The sequence below is a fragment of the Canis lupus genome, chromosome 1, assembly GCF_003254725.2.
Source record: "Canis lupus dingo isolate Sandy chromosome 1, ASM325472v2, whole genome shotgun sequence".
Lineage (NCBI taxonomy): Eukaryota > Metazoa > Chordata > Mammalia > Carnivora > Canidae > Canis > Canis lupus.
The window spans coordinates 112,379,289-112,396,535 of NC_064243.1; the positions used below are offsets into that span (position 1 = coordinate 112,379,289).

Below are 17,247 nucleotides of genomic sequence, written 5' to 3' on the forward strand. Positions count from 1 at the left end.
CAGTGAATATTTACGGAGCACCCCATTCTATACCAGCCACCATACAGGGCCCTTGCCAGGCGCTGCTTTATAAACCTATCAGCCACTCTGTGAGGCTTGTCTGATTTCCCTTGTTTTGAAGGTAAGGAAACAGGTCACAGGGCGACTCCTGGCTGGAGCTGAGTGACATGCTCGGAGCCTGTGCTCTCTCCCCGGCACCCTGCCACCTCCTGCCAGGCATGGTGGGCCATCAGGAGGTCAGGAAGGGGGTGATACACAGGACCTGGTGAGCAGGGGGTGATGCACAGCTAGGCCTGGAGGCCCGTGTGCCAGGCAGCCATGGCCTTCGGAGCAGCCAGGTCCCCGGTGTGCTGGCAGCCGGTGTCTGTGGGAGCCCCTCAGTAAGTGTGCAGGCGGGGGCAGCTCACAGCTGTGATGCTGAGGTTGAGAGGATTGCCACAGGTGCCACAGGATGCCCCCTTCAGCAGTGCGGCGCAGAACTATCCTCTCAGTCCCTGGGGAACTCCTGATCTAGTGTGGACGTCGTGTCCCTCTGGAGAAGGGCCAGTGAGCCTGCTGGGGAGGGCCAGATGGCCTGCAGACAGGGAACCAGACACTCCGTAACAGCCTCAACCAGAGGCCCTGAGGGCCAGGCTGGGCCAGCTGAGGGAAGTCACACCTCCATGCCTGTGGCAGTGTGGTCAGACCCAGAAGCTTCCCAGGGCCAAAAGAGATGGCATCTGGGCAGGGAGCAGGGACAGAGGTCAGGGAGGGGATGTCAGGAGAAACGAGCCGTCACCCTGGAGGCTTCATTTCTTCCTCACATCTGTCTCTCCTTTCCCCCAAAAGCCCATGAGCCTGTGTTGTTCTCTTCCTGACATTTATGGCTCATTCATTCATTCATTCCACACATTTTTATTGAAACTGCTGTACACCAGGCCTCACACAAATGCTGGAAGCATGTGATTAGTCATAGGTGGTCTTGTGGTTTCCTTACTCTTAAGTGGCACTGGGGAAGGGGATGCCAGTCTGATGGAGGAGTCCTGAGCTGGATACAATCATTCCAACCCAGGATAATGAGGGCCCCTCCTTAGAAAGGAGGGGCTAACTCAGGTTTAGAAGGTTTGTGGAAGGCTTCACAAAAAAAGGTGGCATTAGACAGGGCTTTAGAAGCTATGTAGGACTTGGATGCATAGGGAAGGAAGGGCCAGACATCCCAAGAAGCATGAGCTATAAGAGCAGGGGCCTTAGGAGATATGTGCCAGACTGGTTGTGGAGGCAGCGGCTTTGTGTGCACAGCAGGACGTACCCATCGTTCACTCGTGTTTTCTGACTTGTATTTCTGGGCAGGGCCTACGTCAGGCATTTAGGGATTCTGGTGTGACTCAAACTGGGTGCCTGGGACAAGAGGCAGTCAGGGTTGGCCTTCTGCCCTACTCTGTCCCTGAGGCCTAGAATAGTGCCTGGCCCCTACCAAGCATGGAGGGGCCAGGAGGATGGTAAGTGCTGTGACCAAGGTGGCCTAGAGGCTGTGCAGCTGCGGAGGGGGAAGGGTCTCTAGAGGATGCGGTTATGCTTTCCCTGAGCCCTTGGACCCTTGGAGAGTGTTGAGCAGAAAGGGGCAGAGTCAGATCCAGATGTCAGAAAAGCTCCAGGGAGGAGAGGTGCTTGAGGTCGGGAAGAGAAGCTGCTGCAGGTGTTGAGGCTGGCAGAGGCTGGGGGTGAGGTTAACAGGGGAAGGTCTGAGATGGGGGTACGGTGAGGCTGTCTCAGAGGTGGGGCTCACTGGTCTGGAGCCGAAAGGGTGGCTGGGACCAAGATTGACGGAGGCCCCACAAGGAAGCTAAGGAGCAAAAGAAGGCCCATGGAGGCAAGGCTGTGAGGGGCCTTCCTTCTGTTCCCTCCTGCAGAGGTTTGCCAGAACACTCAGGGGTCCCCATGATTGTCTTCGTCATGCTGGGACATCCATCCTTCTCTTTGGTGACTCTGGGCTCTCCTCCTGACCACTTCAGGTGGTCTATTCCTTTATCTGTAAGATGGATCTATTAATCCCACCTAGAAGGGCTGTGGAAGGATCACATGAGGTAAGCAAGCCACCTGGCTTCCCAGCATGAAAGGCATGCTCTCCTGATGTTGCATCCTGGATGAACTAGCACCCATCATGGCCCACATCTCAGTGCTGGGTCAAGCCCTCTGCTTGTGTCATTCCATCTTCCCGGTACCCTGAGGACCGCCCTACCAGCCACATTGTGGTTCTCATTTGCATTTTCCTAACAGGAAACCCTTGAAGAAACCTTTTTGGGTTTCTTGGCCATTTGATACTCTTCTTTTGGGAAGTCCCTTGTTGGAGTCTTTCTTTCTTTCTTTCTTTCTTTCTTTCTTTCTTTCTTTCTTTCTTTCTTTTTTTTTTAATCTTTCTTTTTAATTAAAAAATATTGGGATATATGAACTTTTTATCAATTTGTGAGTTATTTTTATATTCTGGATACAAATCCTTACTAGATATATGTATTGCAAATATCTTGTGCTTTGTGGCTTGCTTCTGCACTCTGTCTTTTGATAGAGAAGATTTCTAATTTTGCTAAAGTCCATTCTATCTGTGATTTTCTTTTCCTTTTTGATTAATGCTTTTAGAATTCAAGAATTCTTTCTACTCCAAGGTCACGAAGATAGTCTTCTATTCATTTTCGAAAAACTTAACTGTTGTACCTTTTACAGTTAAATCTATAATCCACATGAAATTGATTTTTATGTACCATGTGAGGTAGGGGGGCAGAATGTATTCATTTTGTGTGGATTTCTTAAAAAGATTTTACTTATTCATGAGAGACACAGAGACAGAGGCAGAGACATAGAGGGAGAAGGAGGCTCCCTGTGGGAGCCTGATGCAGGATTCGACCCCAGGACCCCAGGATCATGCCCTGGGCCAAAGGCAAACACTCAACCACTGAGCCACCCAGGCACCCCTCAAATATCATAGCTTTAATTTAAGTATTAATACCTCTAGAGTCAATCCTCCTGTTTCTTCTTTAGGATTGCTATGGCTCTTCTGACCATTGGCATTTCTGTATACGTTTAAATATTCTACTTCAAAATTTTAAAATATTTTAATATTTAATCTTACAAATTTTAATTAAAAAAATTCATCACATCGGGAGAGGCACAGAAGTTAATACAAAGCTATGTAAAATAGAATTGAAAGCACATGGGAGTGAGGAGAGAAAAGCCAGGCTCCCTACACTCCAGGCACCCATTTTTTTCCTCAGAGGCCACATCCTTCCAGAAATGTCTGTGCATATACAAGCACATCCTCACTTTTTCCTTCACAAAGAGTAGCATATTGTACACGTTGTTCTGTAGCTTGGGTTTTTTTTTTTTCCTCCTAATATATCCGATAGAACTTGTTATTTTAGTAGTTGCCTAGGAGTCTTTGATGACATCAATAATCTTTTTAACCTGTCCCAAATTAGGCAGCTTCAGTCTTTGTTCCCACTAGGAGCCATGCTGCCATGATTCTGTCGGGCGTACATTTTGTGTACAGATGCACAGCCATTTGTGGGATGGATTCTTAGAATCAGACTTAGCACCAGCCCACTGTCTGTCTGCAGTGCTTCCGCAGAAGACTCTCTGAACAATCTGAAAACCCTGGATGAGAGGCTCCCTAAGACCCTGGGTTCTATTGGTCTGGCGCCCTGTGTTGAGTCCTAGATCATTGTTTTCTTTTCCTTTCCTTTTTTTTTTTTTTTTTTAAAAGATTTTATTTATTTGAGAGAGAACAAGCACAAGCAGGGGGAGCAGCAGAGGGAGAGGGAGAAGTAGACTCGCCGCCAAGCAGGGAGCCTGACATGGGGCTCCATCCCAAGACCCTGGGATCATGACCTGAGCCAAAGGCAGACACTCAACTGACTGAGCCACCCTGATGCCCCCCCCCAGATCATTGTTTTCTGACTTGAGTTCTGTTCATAGGCCCCCAGCTTATTTCTGATTCTATAAGCCCAGACCCCAATCCTGAGGCCTTGAACCCAAATCCATAACCCAAGTGCCTCAGCCGAGAACAGATGAGCCTGGTGGAAGGACCAAGGGCTTCACAGTGCACAGTTACTGCATCTTGAGTCCCAGCTTTGTCTCATCTCCCCTGCTTCAGCTGTGTGGCCTCAGACAAAACACTTGACCTCCCTGAGCTTCAGTTCCCTACTCCATATGTCCAGAGAGTTCGGGGAGAGCCTTCCAGCTCCAGTGCTGGTGCCTGTCTACAGGAGTGTTGACTTCTGATTCTCCTGCTTTGATACTTGTCCTGGGTCCCTCCTCTGGCTTCTCCTGTGTTGCTCTCTGATTCTGTCCACTTGAATTCTGTCTAGCACAGGGCTCAAGAGCAGAGCTTTGGAGTCATACCAACTTGTCCATCTCAGCCACTTACTACTTCACTTCTTGGGACCTCAGTGTCCTCATCTCTAAAAGAAGGGTAATAATACCGACCTCCCACGCTGACAGAATAGCTGTCACACAGCAAGCCTACAAGAAATGCTAGCTACTGATGCTATTATTAGCATTATCTCACATTCCTACTCCCCGTTCCACAGTTTTGGGCTTGGAAAGGCGGCTTGGTGAAGAGAGAGAAGCACTGACTTCCCTCCATCCCACTACCCCTCAGCTGTGGGGCTTTGTGTGGTCCGGGAATCCAGAGCCTATACTAAGACTTGGCCTCATAGTACCTGTCACTGGGTAAAAATCACCTTACTTGACCTCCGTGAGCCTCAGTTTCCACATGTGTAAATTGAGTTTGATAATGCCTCTGGCATAAGGTCACTGCCAGGAGTTAAAGTGATCCTTCTGGGGGGCACCTGGGGGGCTCAGCCAGTTAAGCATCTGCCTTCTGCTCAGGTCATGATCCCAGGGTCCTGGGATTGAGCCCCACATTGGGCTCCCTGCTCTGCAGGAAGCTTGCTTCTCCCTCTCCCTCTGCCTGCGGCTCTCCCTACTTGTGGTCTCTCTGTGTCAAATAAATAAATAAAATCTTTAAAAAAATAAAATAACCTGTTCGAGAGAGCACGTGCAGCGCAGGCAGGGGGATGGGGGGTGCTTAAACTCAGCAGGTACTCAGTGCGAGGCCACCATTGCAGATATTCTCGCCAAAGCCCTCCCTGCTATGTCCTAACTCCTAACTTCCTTTGTTCTTAAGTCTGAAGTGACACCATACAAACACCTATTAAGATAATAACTGCATCCCTTTTGTTGACATCACTTTCATACGCCTAATCTTACTAGCCCTAGGCACATTTTCTCTTCTTCTGTACTTATTTTTGCTGCATTGGGGGTTCCAGTAAACCCCTCAGAAATAAGTATCAAGGTAGCAAACCTGTACAGAGTCTGAGGTGTTTATTTAGCCTGCAGAGCATTGCAAGAATTGGTATTAGAATGTGAATTGTTGTTAACCTTTATAATCAGGACATTTCACAAAACAGCCGAGGAGTCCAGAATTCTTGACGTTGGGCCATCTGGCATCTCAGGCCTGCTTCCCTCATGGTGGCGTCTGCTGGCGCTAAATCCTGGCGGGGCAGACCCTGTGATCCCTTGCTAGCTCATCAAGTCCGTTCAGTGTGTTGCTACAGGTTTGTGCAGATGTAAAGTAGAGGGCACAGTCCCAGCTGGCAGAGTCAGTAGAACATGTGACTCTTGATCTTGGGGTTGTGAGTTTGAGTCCTATGTTGGGTGTAGAGATTACTTGAAAATAAATTTGTCTTAAAAGATTTTATTTATTTGCTCATGAGAGACACACAGAGAGAGGCAGAGACATAGGCAGAGGGAGAAGCAAGCTCCCTATGGGGAACCTGATGTGGAACTCGGTCCCAGGACCCCGGGCTCACGACCTAAGCCAAAGGCAGATGCTCAACTACTGAGCCACCCAGGTGTCCCTTAAAAATCAAATCTTAAAAAAAAAAAAAGTGAAGTAGAGCAGGAGAGAAAATAACGAGGGTCTGCTGCCTTTAGTCACTAAGGGTAAGGACCATTTTTTTGTAAGGACCGTTTTGAAGAACAGTCTATTTAAGCATGTGTGTGTGTGTGTGTGTGTGTGTGTGTGTGTGTGATTTGCATCCGAAAGTAACAGGTATCTTTTACTGTGGGTCCTGTCAGAAATTTGAAAGCCCCCATTTTAGTTTGGCATAATCTCCTTCCAGTGTGATTAACTATTAGGTAACCTGCCTCACTGGTAGACATTTGGGTTTGAGACGATTGATCAGGTTGGCTGGTGGAGATTAAAACAGCTCCCTGTGATCTGCTGGGGGGCGGGGACATCGTCTGAAGACTTTGCCCCGATGTTCCAGGCCTACTCCGCACTCTGAGCATCTGTAGCCAAGGAATGGATGCAGCGATTCCATCCCACGCTGAGGCGGATTCCTGATCTGGCGGCCCAGCCCGGGCTCCGGGATCCCCAAACAGCCCCTAGATGCTCAGTCTCTGACCTCGCTTTTCTGCTGCTTCCCAGGAGAACCCGTATGTCATGCGCCGGCCAAACTTCCAGGCCCTCTCTGGGAATGAGCGTTTTGAGGGCTTCTGTGTGGACATGCTACGAGAGTTGGCTGAGCTCCTGCGCTTCCGTTACCGCCTGCGGCTGGTGGAGGATGGGCTCTACGGGGCACCCGAGCCCAATGGCTCCTGGACGGGCATGGTCGGCGAGCTCATCAACCGGGTACGGCTGGGCCAGGTCTGGGGAGGGGGCTGTGGCCCAGGTGGGCATGGGGAGGCCGGCAAGCAAGCAGCCAGTGGCTGCTCCAAGCACTCTGGCATATAACAAGAGGTGCGCTGTGTTCTTGTACCTGGTGAATGTCATGGGCAGGTGCGGGGCAGGTGGGGACGAGAGACAATGTATCACCTCCTTTGTCTTGCTTTGCTGCATGCTCCTCTAGCATCACCTTGACTTGGCTGGTGCTCAGGATTTTTTGAGTGAACAGAAAAGCCATGGAGTTAGAACTGGATAAAGACCGTAGAGGTGGGAGGTTTCCCGCAGGAGGCAGGCCTAGGTTGGGAGGCCAGGGATGGCGCTCACTTGCGCGCTGTGTCCTGCCCCTGCCAGGGGGGCCTGGCACATTGCAGACATTGAAGCTATGCATTGAACTCACAAGTCCCCACACTCAGAAGGTGTTTATTGAGCACCTAATGCGTATGTTGCACCATGCTGGGCATAGGATATAGTGGATCTGGACCCTGCTCTCAAAAGGTTAGGTTGTCCTTGAGATTCAGGAAAGCAAATGACCTACAAGATAGCCCTCAGGGCTATGATGGGAGAAACTCAGAGGAGGGACCCAGGGGAGGCTCCTGATCCAGCCAGGCATCCAGGGAGATCTTCCTTGAAAAAGTGAAGCCCAAACAGACTCCCAAAGGGTGTGAAGGGTTCAACAGGGGGCTGAAGGGGGTGTGGGGGCAGGGGAATGTGTTCAGAGTGGAGGAAATGGCATTTCTACAAGGGACATCAGGGTGAGGGAGAGTGGGGTGCCCTGGAAGGGACCTGATTGTAGGTGGGATTTGGATGGAAGGGAAAAGGGAGAGAGGCAGGGTGTGGGAGGTGGGAAGTGAGGATAATGTGGAAAAAATATTTTGGAGTCAGACCAGTCTGGGTTTGAATCCTCAGGTGAGTTGTTTCTCTTTCCTTAACTTCTCTTTTTCTCCTCCTGTGGATGGAGATGGTGATGCCTCACAGGTCTGTCAGGAGGGTTTCAGGAAACGGAGACAGCACCAGACATGTCACTTGTCAGAGGCAGGGGATCTCAATGTGTATTCCCTCTTTTCATTCCAGGCAGGAAAAAGCCATGTGGGACAAGTACCTGGAGGCAGGACTGTCCTATGCTAGACAAACAGGCTCCAGACACCCCAGGCAGGTGTACATATTAAGGACCTGTGGCTGCGAACAGTCAGGGAAGCTTTGACATTGGACTTGGCTGAGGGCATCTAGGATCCTTACCCTCCTGTCTCTTCCATCCCAGAATTCACTGCCTCCAAGCCCCTGAATGTCACCAGGGTAGACTTGAGAAGGCCGTTTTGCATGACAAGGGCAATTTATTCCTTAGGGCACCGATTTTCAAAGGCTGTTTTGACTGCAGAACCTTTTTTCCCCCAATTGAAAGTACCCTCAGAACCCCAGACAAAGCAGAATAGCTCTGGTGGAGGGAGGGGTAGGGGTGTCCCTGGGGTCCTGGTGGCTAAGTCTCTCCCACCTCACCCCATGAGCAGGCCCGAGGCACTGCCCCACGGCTGCCAGCCTATTTGAAAGCATCTATCCTGGGTGGATTTAAAGGTCCCAGAGCCAGAGTCTGAGAAGGGAGGGGGCATGGAGCACTGTCGGCCCAGCACCCACCCGACTGGCCAGCTTCTCCGTGACTTCCATTTCCACGTCCTAGTCTTCAGTTATGTAGGTTCAGAACTTTTAACATTCATCAGGGTCCCTGGAAGTAAGCCGACTGCGGGCGAGTAGCCCCCAACCAGTCACTGTAAACAGAATACCAGTTTATTCAACAAAGAAGTAGCGGGATAGTCTGATTTATGGCCACATGACCTGGGGGAAGAGTCTTAACCTCCTGAGCTTCAGGCCTATCCTACAGCATGAGCTAGGATCGGGCACCATGGTGTCTGGGGCGAGCATAGCACAGAGGCTGGGGGGAGCTTTTCTGATGAGCTGCTGTGATTGTGATCTTGAGTCCTATTTGAATCTTGGCTCTGCAGCATACTAACTGTGTGACCTTGGGCGAGTTACCAACCACTCTGTTAACATCATTTCTTCAGCAGTAAATTGGAGGAATAAGAGTGGCTAGTACACACCACTGTCTTGAGCATGAAACAAGTTATTTCTGGGGCTCAGAATGGAGCCCGGAAGGTAGTGTGTATTATAAGCATGTGTTCTATTTATATTCATATTAACATATTAATAAGAATACTAATAATACTGGTATATATTAATAATACCGACGTGGCCAATGCATACATTCATGTGTTTGTGTGTTCCCTAGCCAGCTAGCATTTACTGAGGGCCTACTGTATACCAGGCCCTGTGCTACACCCTGGGGATACAGTAGTCAGGCCTGGCCTTGCTCTTACTGAACAGGTTGAAGAGTTTGGCCATGAGCAGGGGGCTCACAGCATATGCCCCCAAAGGTCTCAGAATCACTGGGATTGGGGGTGGGCAGCAGGATGACCTGCAGGGAGGTATGGGGATAGCAGAGATGGAGACAGGGGGAGGCTTGTGAGCACCAGGGCTTGGTGACTGCCCGGGGCGGGGGCGGGGGGGACACGGGAGAAAGGATTGAGTTTCTCTGTTGCTTGTTGCTTGGGCAGCTGGGTGGCGGCGATGACATTTAGGGAGAGAACACTGGAGGAGGAGCAGGCTAGGAGCGCGAAGGATGGGCGGGGCTTGGCCCTGCAGAGGCTCAGCTGCCTGCTGCCCGTGGGATGGCCGAGTACACGGAGCTTCATGCGGGTACTTGCCATGGCCTCCCAGCAGCGGCAGCAGCTGCCTTTGTTGACACCACACCACATGCCAGAGGCTTTTGAAGTGTTACTTAAAGGTCCTAAAAATCGCAGTCTTCCCACTGCTGCTCCGGGGCTCAGAGGGGAAGGAACTTGCCTCCCCTCACCATGGGGCGCAGCCAGGTGTGTCTGACCCAAGGCCCTTCCCAGACCCCCAGCAGGTCCTCAGGAAGCCCAGAGTGTTCCTGATGATGTACTCACACTGTGCCAGGGCCTTGGCTAAGCTTTCTGAACTGTATGAATTCCACCCCATGAGGAGGGCCTGGTATTAGCCCTGTTTTCTGTAATGGAGAGTGAGACACCAAGGTACCATGTCCAGGCCACACGGCTGGTGGCTGTCACAGCCAGGGCTGGCCCCCATCAGGCTGGCCTGGTGCTGACGAGTGACTTCCAGATGGAAGACGGCCCAGGGCACTGGAATCTCCCCAGTCACCCCACCCGTCCCTAGGCCAGTCTTAAATTCTAGTCCCTTTATTCCACCCAGTGGCCATTGCTGGAATTGGCTTCTCCCTGTCCTTACTGCCATGGCACGAAGTCAGGCTCTCACCAGGCTCTTCACTGACTTCTTGGCCTCCCATCTCTCTCCATTCTGGTTTGTCCTCCAGTAGGATCTCCTGCGGTACAAGTCTGGCCTGTCATTCACATGGTGTAGCCAGAACACCTTCCCACCCCCAGGAGAAAGCCTGTGCTCTCTGGCCCTTCTCTCAAGGGCAAAGCAGATATCTTAGGTTGGTCCAGGGAAGCAGACCCTGAGGTAGACTTTAGCAGGCTGAAGGCCCACTTGGAAATCAGCCCTGTGAGGGAGTGAAGGAGCAAGCCTGGGCAGAGGAGGGAGTAGAGTTGCAGTGCACTTAGACTGGGCCTCAGTTGGCCATCAAAGCTCCCGAGGTGAGGGGGCAGGCCTGTAAATGCCCCACCAACCTGTCATGGGAGGGGGCTGTCCTCAAGGAGGCTCTTCCAGCCACCAAGCGGAGAGTGATCCCCACCAGCACGCTTGGCAGCTGGATTAGTGAGTGCCCGATCCTGAGGGAGGGGGTCTGAGTGGCCTCTGCTGCGGCTACTACAGCCATGAGCTAGTTAGGAGTTAGGAAGAGCCAGCTTCAGTTGTCTGCATTCCCATGAGATCCTTGAGAGGCACATCATGTCTCTGGACTCAGTGTCTCCTCTTGAAATGGGGATGATATTACCTTCACAGGGTTTTGGAGGGGGTGGTGAGGGAGAGTACAAGGCCCTAGAGCAGAGCCTGGATCATGGAGGCCTTGTGGACAAGGAACTGGGATGTTATTTTCACTGTGTGTGAAGCCAGTGGAAGAGTGTAGGCAGAGAATATGCTGTGATCTAATTTGTTTTTTCTCTTTTTATTGAGGTCAAATTCACATAACATAAAATTAACCATCTTGAAGTGTATAATTCAGCGGCAAGTAGTTTGTGCAGCCATCACCTCTACCTAGTACTAAAATGTTTTCTTGACCTTCTAAAGAAATCCCCATAGCCATTAAGTAGTCAGGTCCCATTCCCCTTTTCCCCAGCCCCTGGCAACCACCAGTCTCTCCATCTCCGTGGATTTACTTATTCGAGATACTTCCTACAAGTGGAAGCCCAATATGTGGCTTTCTGTGTGTGGCTTCTTTGGTCCAATATCACATGTTCAAGATCCATCTATGTCATAGCGCGGATCAGCGCCGCATTCTTTTTTTAGGGCTGAATAATGTTCCACTATATGGACATATGACCTTGACTAATTTTTAAATCACTTTAAAATGATTGCTCTGGCTACTCTCTTGAGCAATAACTGTAGTAGGACAAGAGTAGAGACAGGATGGTCTGGTTAAAAATCCGTTAGAGGGTTGAAAAGACAGAAGATGAGGGCTCGTACTGGAGTTGGGTGCAGTTGAGAGGGAGAGGGCAATCAAGGGTGATTTCAGGGTGTGGCCTGAGCAGCTGAGTGGGTGATGAGGCTGGCTCCCACCCTGGGGAGGATGTGGGAGGAACAGTTTGGTTTGGGTCTGGGGAAATAAGGGTTATCTCTGGGCGTGGATCGCTTGGGGTGACTAACATTCGAGAGGAGAAATATGGATTTCATTGTGCAGCTGAGCGTGAGTTATTTAGCTCAGCCCCTATTTGGGTGGTTTCCAGTTTTTGCTGGTATAGACGATGCCACCATCAGCTGGGCCTGTGGATTTGTGGGTGTATTCCTAAAGGAGAAACTCCAAACTGCGGAAGCGCCGGGTCAAAGAGTACGAATGTGTTTTAAGCAGAGACTGCCAAATGGATGTTCAGAAAGGTTCCACCAATTTATATTCCCCCCAAAAGTGCACGGGAATGTCACATTTCCCACACTCTTGCCAACAAGCGGTATAATCAATCTTTTGGAAAAAAAAAAAAAAAAAACTCTGCCGATCTCAAAGGCCAAAAATAATACCTTATTTTTCCCACCTAAACAGAACATTACCTGGCTGCATACTAATCCCCATGTGGATAGACTGTAGTTTATTGAAGCATGTTTTTGTACTTAGTTGTTTCCAGGTATTTTTATTTGTTTGTGTAGATATAAACAATCAGAAGCAAATATCTTTATGCACAAATCTTTGTACTGCATTGCAGCTGATTAGGACCGATTCTCTGAATAGAATGACTGCATAAAAGAGGACCCTTTGTATGGCTTTTGTTATATATTGTTGAACCGCTTTCAGAAAAGCTAGAGCAGTTTCTATACAGGCTTCTTCTCACACAGAGGATTTTGGTTGGCTTTTGGAGATTTAGACATCCCACCCCTCAACCCACTGCCATCATTTTTATAGATGATAGGTCACTTTGATTTTTCCTGTTTTGCCTGGTGGACCACAGTGAGTCTTATGTAGTTGGGTGATAGAGTCTAAGCCCAAGCTCAACTCAGAACGGGCCTGCTAGGTCCACAGACCCACCCTGAGTTTTCCTACATCCCATTGTATAATTGGAAGAGGCATACATGACAACCAGCAGAATCCCACACTGGCTTGCTGACCCATATAGTCAGGGCCATTATGGTAAAAGAGCCAAGTGGAAGACCCTAGAATTCCCTGCCTTTCCCAGGATAGTAATCCAAAAGCAGTTCTACATCCTTTGGGGGAATTGCAGAGATTAGTGCCACCATTAACGGCTTGAAAGAAGCAGAAGTAGTGATCTCATCTACCGTCAACTGGGCGATTCGGCCTATGCAGAAGGCAGATGGATCTTGGACAACTGTGGATTATTGTAAATGTAATCAGGCAGCGACTCCAACTGCAGTCGCTGGCCCAAATGAAGTCTCTTTATTGGAGCAAGTCAACAAGGCCCTTGGCAGCTGGTGTGTGTTCCTGATCTGGCAAATGCTTTTTCCTGAGGCCCACCAAATGCCTCAGTCTCGTCTCAGGGTGACATCCCATTCCCTCGCCTTCTGCCATTGCACAGGCCACAGAGAATTTGATCCTGGCAGTGGCCCCGGGGTCATGCTGGTCCACTTACCCTGGCAACATTACACTGATCGGATCTCGGGAGCAGGACGTCACATTTAAAGGGGTTGGCAGTAAACCTGCTGCTGACATCTGGCAGTCAGGGTCCAATCTGAAGACAAAAAATAGCCCCAGGTACTTGAACAGAATCACATCAGCTACTTGAACAGAGAGGATGTGATACAAAGAATTGTTACCTAGGTGTCAAGCTGGTGAGCCAGATAACTGAAAGAATAGAAAGGAAAGTGAGGGGTTACAGGTTCAGGGCTGCAGGAAATGGCCGCCACCCTGAGGCCTAAGAGGACAAGAGAGGCAGTTGGAAAAGGGGAAAACCTAGAAACTCGGATAAGAGGTCCCACAGAACTGAAACCCAGACCTCTGAGAAGGGGCCACTGTTTGGTACTGGTGACGTATGGTGGGGTTGGGGATCTGGGCGTAAGTTGTGTGCTGCTTCAACCTGTTTACTAAACAACCAACATGGCTTTTCATCTTGAGGGAGGCCTAGAGCACACGAAGGCTCTGCAGCAAGTCCCAGCTGTGTGCAAGCTGATCTGCCACTTGGGCCTGATGCCCCTGCAGGTCCAGGGATATGCAGGGCGCTGGTGGCAAATAGGGACACAGACACCCAGAGGTGACTCACAGCGGAGACCTCTGGGGTTTTGGAGTGGTTTGTGCTCTCTTCTGTGGCTATCTAGTCTCCTTTTGAGAAAATGCTCGTTACTGGGCCCTCCTAGAGGCTGAATGGTGAGTGACCATGTGGCCTGTGTCCTCTGGGGACCTGGCTGTTGTCATTTCTGCTTGAGTCGGGGTCCTGCCAGGAGACAAGGCAGGCCAAATGTTTGAATGAAGAGAATTATTTACTAGGAATAAAGTTGTTAACTAGGTAACTAAGAAGGTTAAAGTTGAACCTTTAATACAGGGATCAGCAAGCTTTTTCTGTAAAGGCCAGATAATAAGTAGGTTTGGCTTTCAGGCCATAGTGTCACCACTAGTCAACAAGCAGTCACAGGTGATACCTAAACAAATGGGAGTGGGTATGTTCCAATAAAACTTTATTCACAAAATCAGGCATTGGACTTGGCCTGATGGCCGCAGTTTGCACACCTTTGCTCTCAGGTATTGTGGAGGTCACAAGGCGGGAAATGGCTGCATCCCTAGTTCTGAAGGGACAGAGAGAGGAGCTGAAATTACTGGAAACTTAGAGGAAGGTGCTCACTAGCTGGCACTGGTTTCCCGGAGAGGGGCTCAGTGAGGTCGGTTCTGCAGGGAAGCCACAAACTGGATTCATGGATTCATCTGCAGCCTCAGGACGAATAGCTGCTGCAGGGGTGGAGCACCTGCACCACCAGGTGGGGGAGGCAGGGGCACACAGAGGAGCAGGTCCCTTCGCCTTCCTCCAGCATTGCAGCAGCCCGCTAGCGCCCTCTGTTGGCAGAGTCTGACCCTGAGCTGCCGGCGAGGCGGAACCGTGGTTTGCGTGGAGCAGGGATAGGGGGCAAGCTTGGGGCTGGGGTGGGATGCATGCTCACAAGTGCTCTGGTTGGCTTTTCGGCATTCAGACAGCCTCCCCGTCCCGTCATTTCTACAGATGGCTCATCATTTGGATTTTTCCTGATTTCATTCCAGAGATTAAATGTCAGCGTCCCCTTGTGGAGGTAAACCTCTAAGAACTAGATGACTCTGCCAGGAAATCAAGGGTGAGGAGGAGGAGGGAGAAGCAGAGCTCCAAAGGCCCTAAGGAGATCGTAGAAGGAGATTGCAGGGTTTAAGGATTCATCTGTCCGCCTTCAGAATTAAATCTAAATCTGCCACCTGACTCCACCACTACCTAGCCCCACCCCCAGAGGTATTTCCACGGACTTCATTCTGTCCCTGGGAACCCTGTTTCCACTGTTGCCCCCGTGGTCTGTTCTCACAGTGGCCAGATCACGTCATCCCCCTGCACACACCCTCCGATGTGACATCCTCTGTTGTCCTTGGAGTAGAATCCAGTCCCCTTCCCATGTGTGCCAGGCACTGCAGGGCTCCAATCCTTGCTCTACCCTCCCAGGGGGTTCCAGCCACCCGGGACACTATAAGTCCCTTCCCATCACAGGGGCTGTATGTGCTTGTCTCACAGCCTGGGACTTTCTCCCTGGTTCTTCTTGGGCCTTGCTCCACACTTTGCTTTACTCAAGACTTCCCTGCAGTGGGGCGGGGTGGGGGTGGGGGGTTGGGGTGGTGGTGTCCAAACTAGTGTCTTCCAGCAGTCTCCATCATGTTGCCCTGCTTTGTTTTTCTTCATAGCACCTGTCGCTATCCACCATTATATGTTTATATTCACTGCTGGGTTCCCAGAGGTAGAACCATGTTTGGTCAGTGTTGGGTGTTCTGTAAATATTGGTCAAGTAGGTAAATGAGTGGATGGCCAGAGAGAATAGGCAGAGTGGCTGCAACGGGGAGACACAGGGCAACATGGTGGGTGTCTTAGTCTGTTTGTCCTTCTGTAACAGAATACCACAGACTGGGTGGCTTACGAGCAACAGAAATTTATTTCTCACAGTTCTGGAGGCTGGGAAAGTCCAAAATCAAGGTGCCAGCAGATCTGGTGTCTATGAGGGGCCTCTTCCTGGCTCACAGATGGCCATCTTGCTATGCCTATATGGTGGAGGGATGGAATGGGATGAGGGCACCAGTTCTATTCATGAGGCTCCAGCCTCATGACCTCCTCACCTCCCAAAGGCCCACCTCCTAACACTGTCATGTTACAGGTTAAGATTTCAACATATGAATTTGTACATACGCACTCAGTATGTAGCAGTGGGGTGGGGGCTGAGTGGGGCAGGGCCTCAGTGGGCCGAGTGAGAAGAGTTGGGATGACAGTTTAAGGAGAGTGGGAGTTGTTGCCAGGTTTAAGCAGGGCTGCTGTGACTGGGCTGTAGTTTGGGGGGTCCCTCAGGCAGCTGGCTGAGCTTTCCAGTCCTGAGACATGGTGGTCCGGGCTGGAGCAGAACAGTGAAGGTGGAAGAAGTGATGGATTCTAGAGGTGTCTGGGGAGCAGAATCAGGAGAGCTTGAAGATGGAAGCAGTGAGGGGTGGGGGGATGTCAAGGATGCCTGTCTGCTTCTGCCTGGGACAATGCTGGGCAGAGGGTGGAGGCTTCTGCCTAGGTTGACATGGATAGAGGGTGAGGACTGAGTTTGCTGTGTGTTGACGAGAAGTTCAAATTCACTCTAGTCATTTGCAAAGTGCCCATCTCCCGAGCTCCCCAGGACCAGAGAGGAGTCACACACCTGGGCCCTGACCTCAGATGCCCCCGGCCATGGAAGGTGGGGAGAGTGGACAGGTGAAGCCCCTAGAGGGGTACTGGTTCTGAATCCCGGAATCAGCGGGGGCCTCCATTTCTTCACATGTAAAATGGTGAGAAGGATGGTCCCTCTGACAGGGTTGCTTTGGGGACTATGTAAGCTACTCTTGGGAGGGAAAGCCCTAAAATGGTGGCCAGGAGTCACATGCTGCATAAGTGTTAACCTCTGCAGCCATGTAAGGTTCCATAAAGCACAGGGAAGGAGAGCTTTCTCTGTCTGGGACATTCTGGGAGGCCCCTGGGGGAGGGGTGACATTCCTGGTTCTTCAGAGGATACATGATGTGTCCAGCTGGGCCTGCTTTTGCAGGTTTAGTTGCAGAGGCAGAGACGCGAACGGATGTTTTCCAAACTGAGCTAAATGCTGTGATAGATCAAAGGGTGTTGAGCATGTGGGGGATCCATAGAAGGTGCTGCAGAGGAGGGAAGCTAGGGACCCTGTAGAAGTGGGTGAGATCCAGTTCTGCAGGGCAGAGTGGGATGCCTCGGGCAAAAGGAATGGTGTGTTCAGTGATGCAGAGGCCAGAAAGCAGCTGGTGTGAGAGAGGGGGCGAGAGGCCCAGGAATATTTTAGGGAACTGTAACAGCCCTGGGTGCCATTCAGAGAGGCCAGGCTTGGTCAAAATCCAGCAATATTTGTTGGGAACCCCTCTGTAGATCCTGGGGTACACCTCTAACCAGATAGGCAGGGAACTTATAATTTAGTAGGAAAGCTGGTCCATTAATAAGCAAACAGGCAGGGTCATCTCCAGGACTGCTAAAAAGCAGAATATAAAGCAGGGTAATGGGTAATACAAGAGAGAAGACCCTGGCATAGGGGTAAATGGCATCTAGAGGCCTCTGTGGGGAGGCCTGAAGGAGTGAAGTGTGAGCTAAACTTCGAGTGGTGAGAAAGAGCTACAGAGGAGCACATGCAAAGGCCCTGAGGTGGGGAATGA

At 50.6% G+C, this 17,247-nt stretch overlaps 1 protein-coding gene across 4 annotated transcripts in view; it reads left to right on the forward strand.

Moving 5' to 3' along the window:
- The window catches only part of GRIK5 (glutamate ionotropic receptor kainate type subunit 5), a 52,098-nt gene that overhangs the window by 14,786 nt on the left and 20,065 nt on the right, over positions 1-17,247 (forward strand). For all 4 annotated transcript variants that reach the window (XM_025424823.3, XM_025424822.3, XM_049094620.1 and 1 more), the window contains one exon: positions 6,464-6,667. In XM_025424823.3, the coding sequence (XP_025280608.1) occupies positions 6,464-6,667 (204 nt within the window). The remainder of the gene's footprint in view (positions 1-6,463; positions 6,668-17,247) is intronic.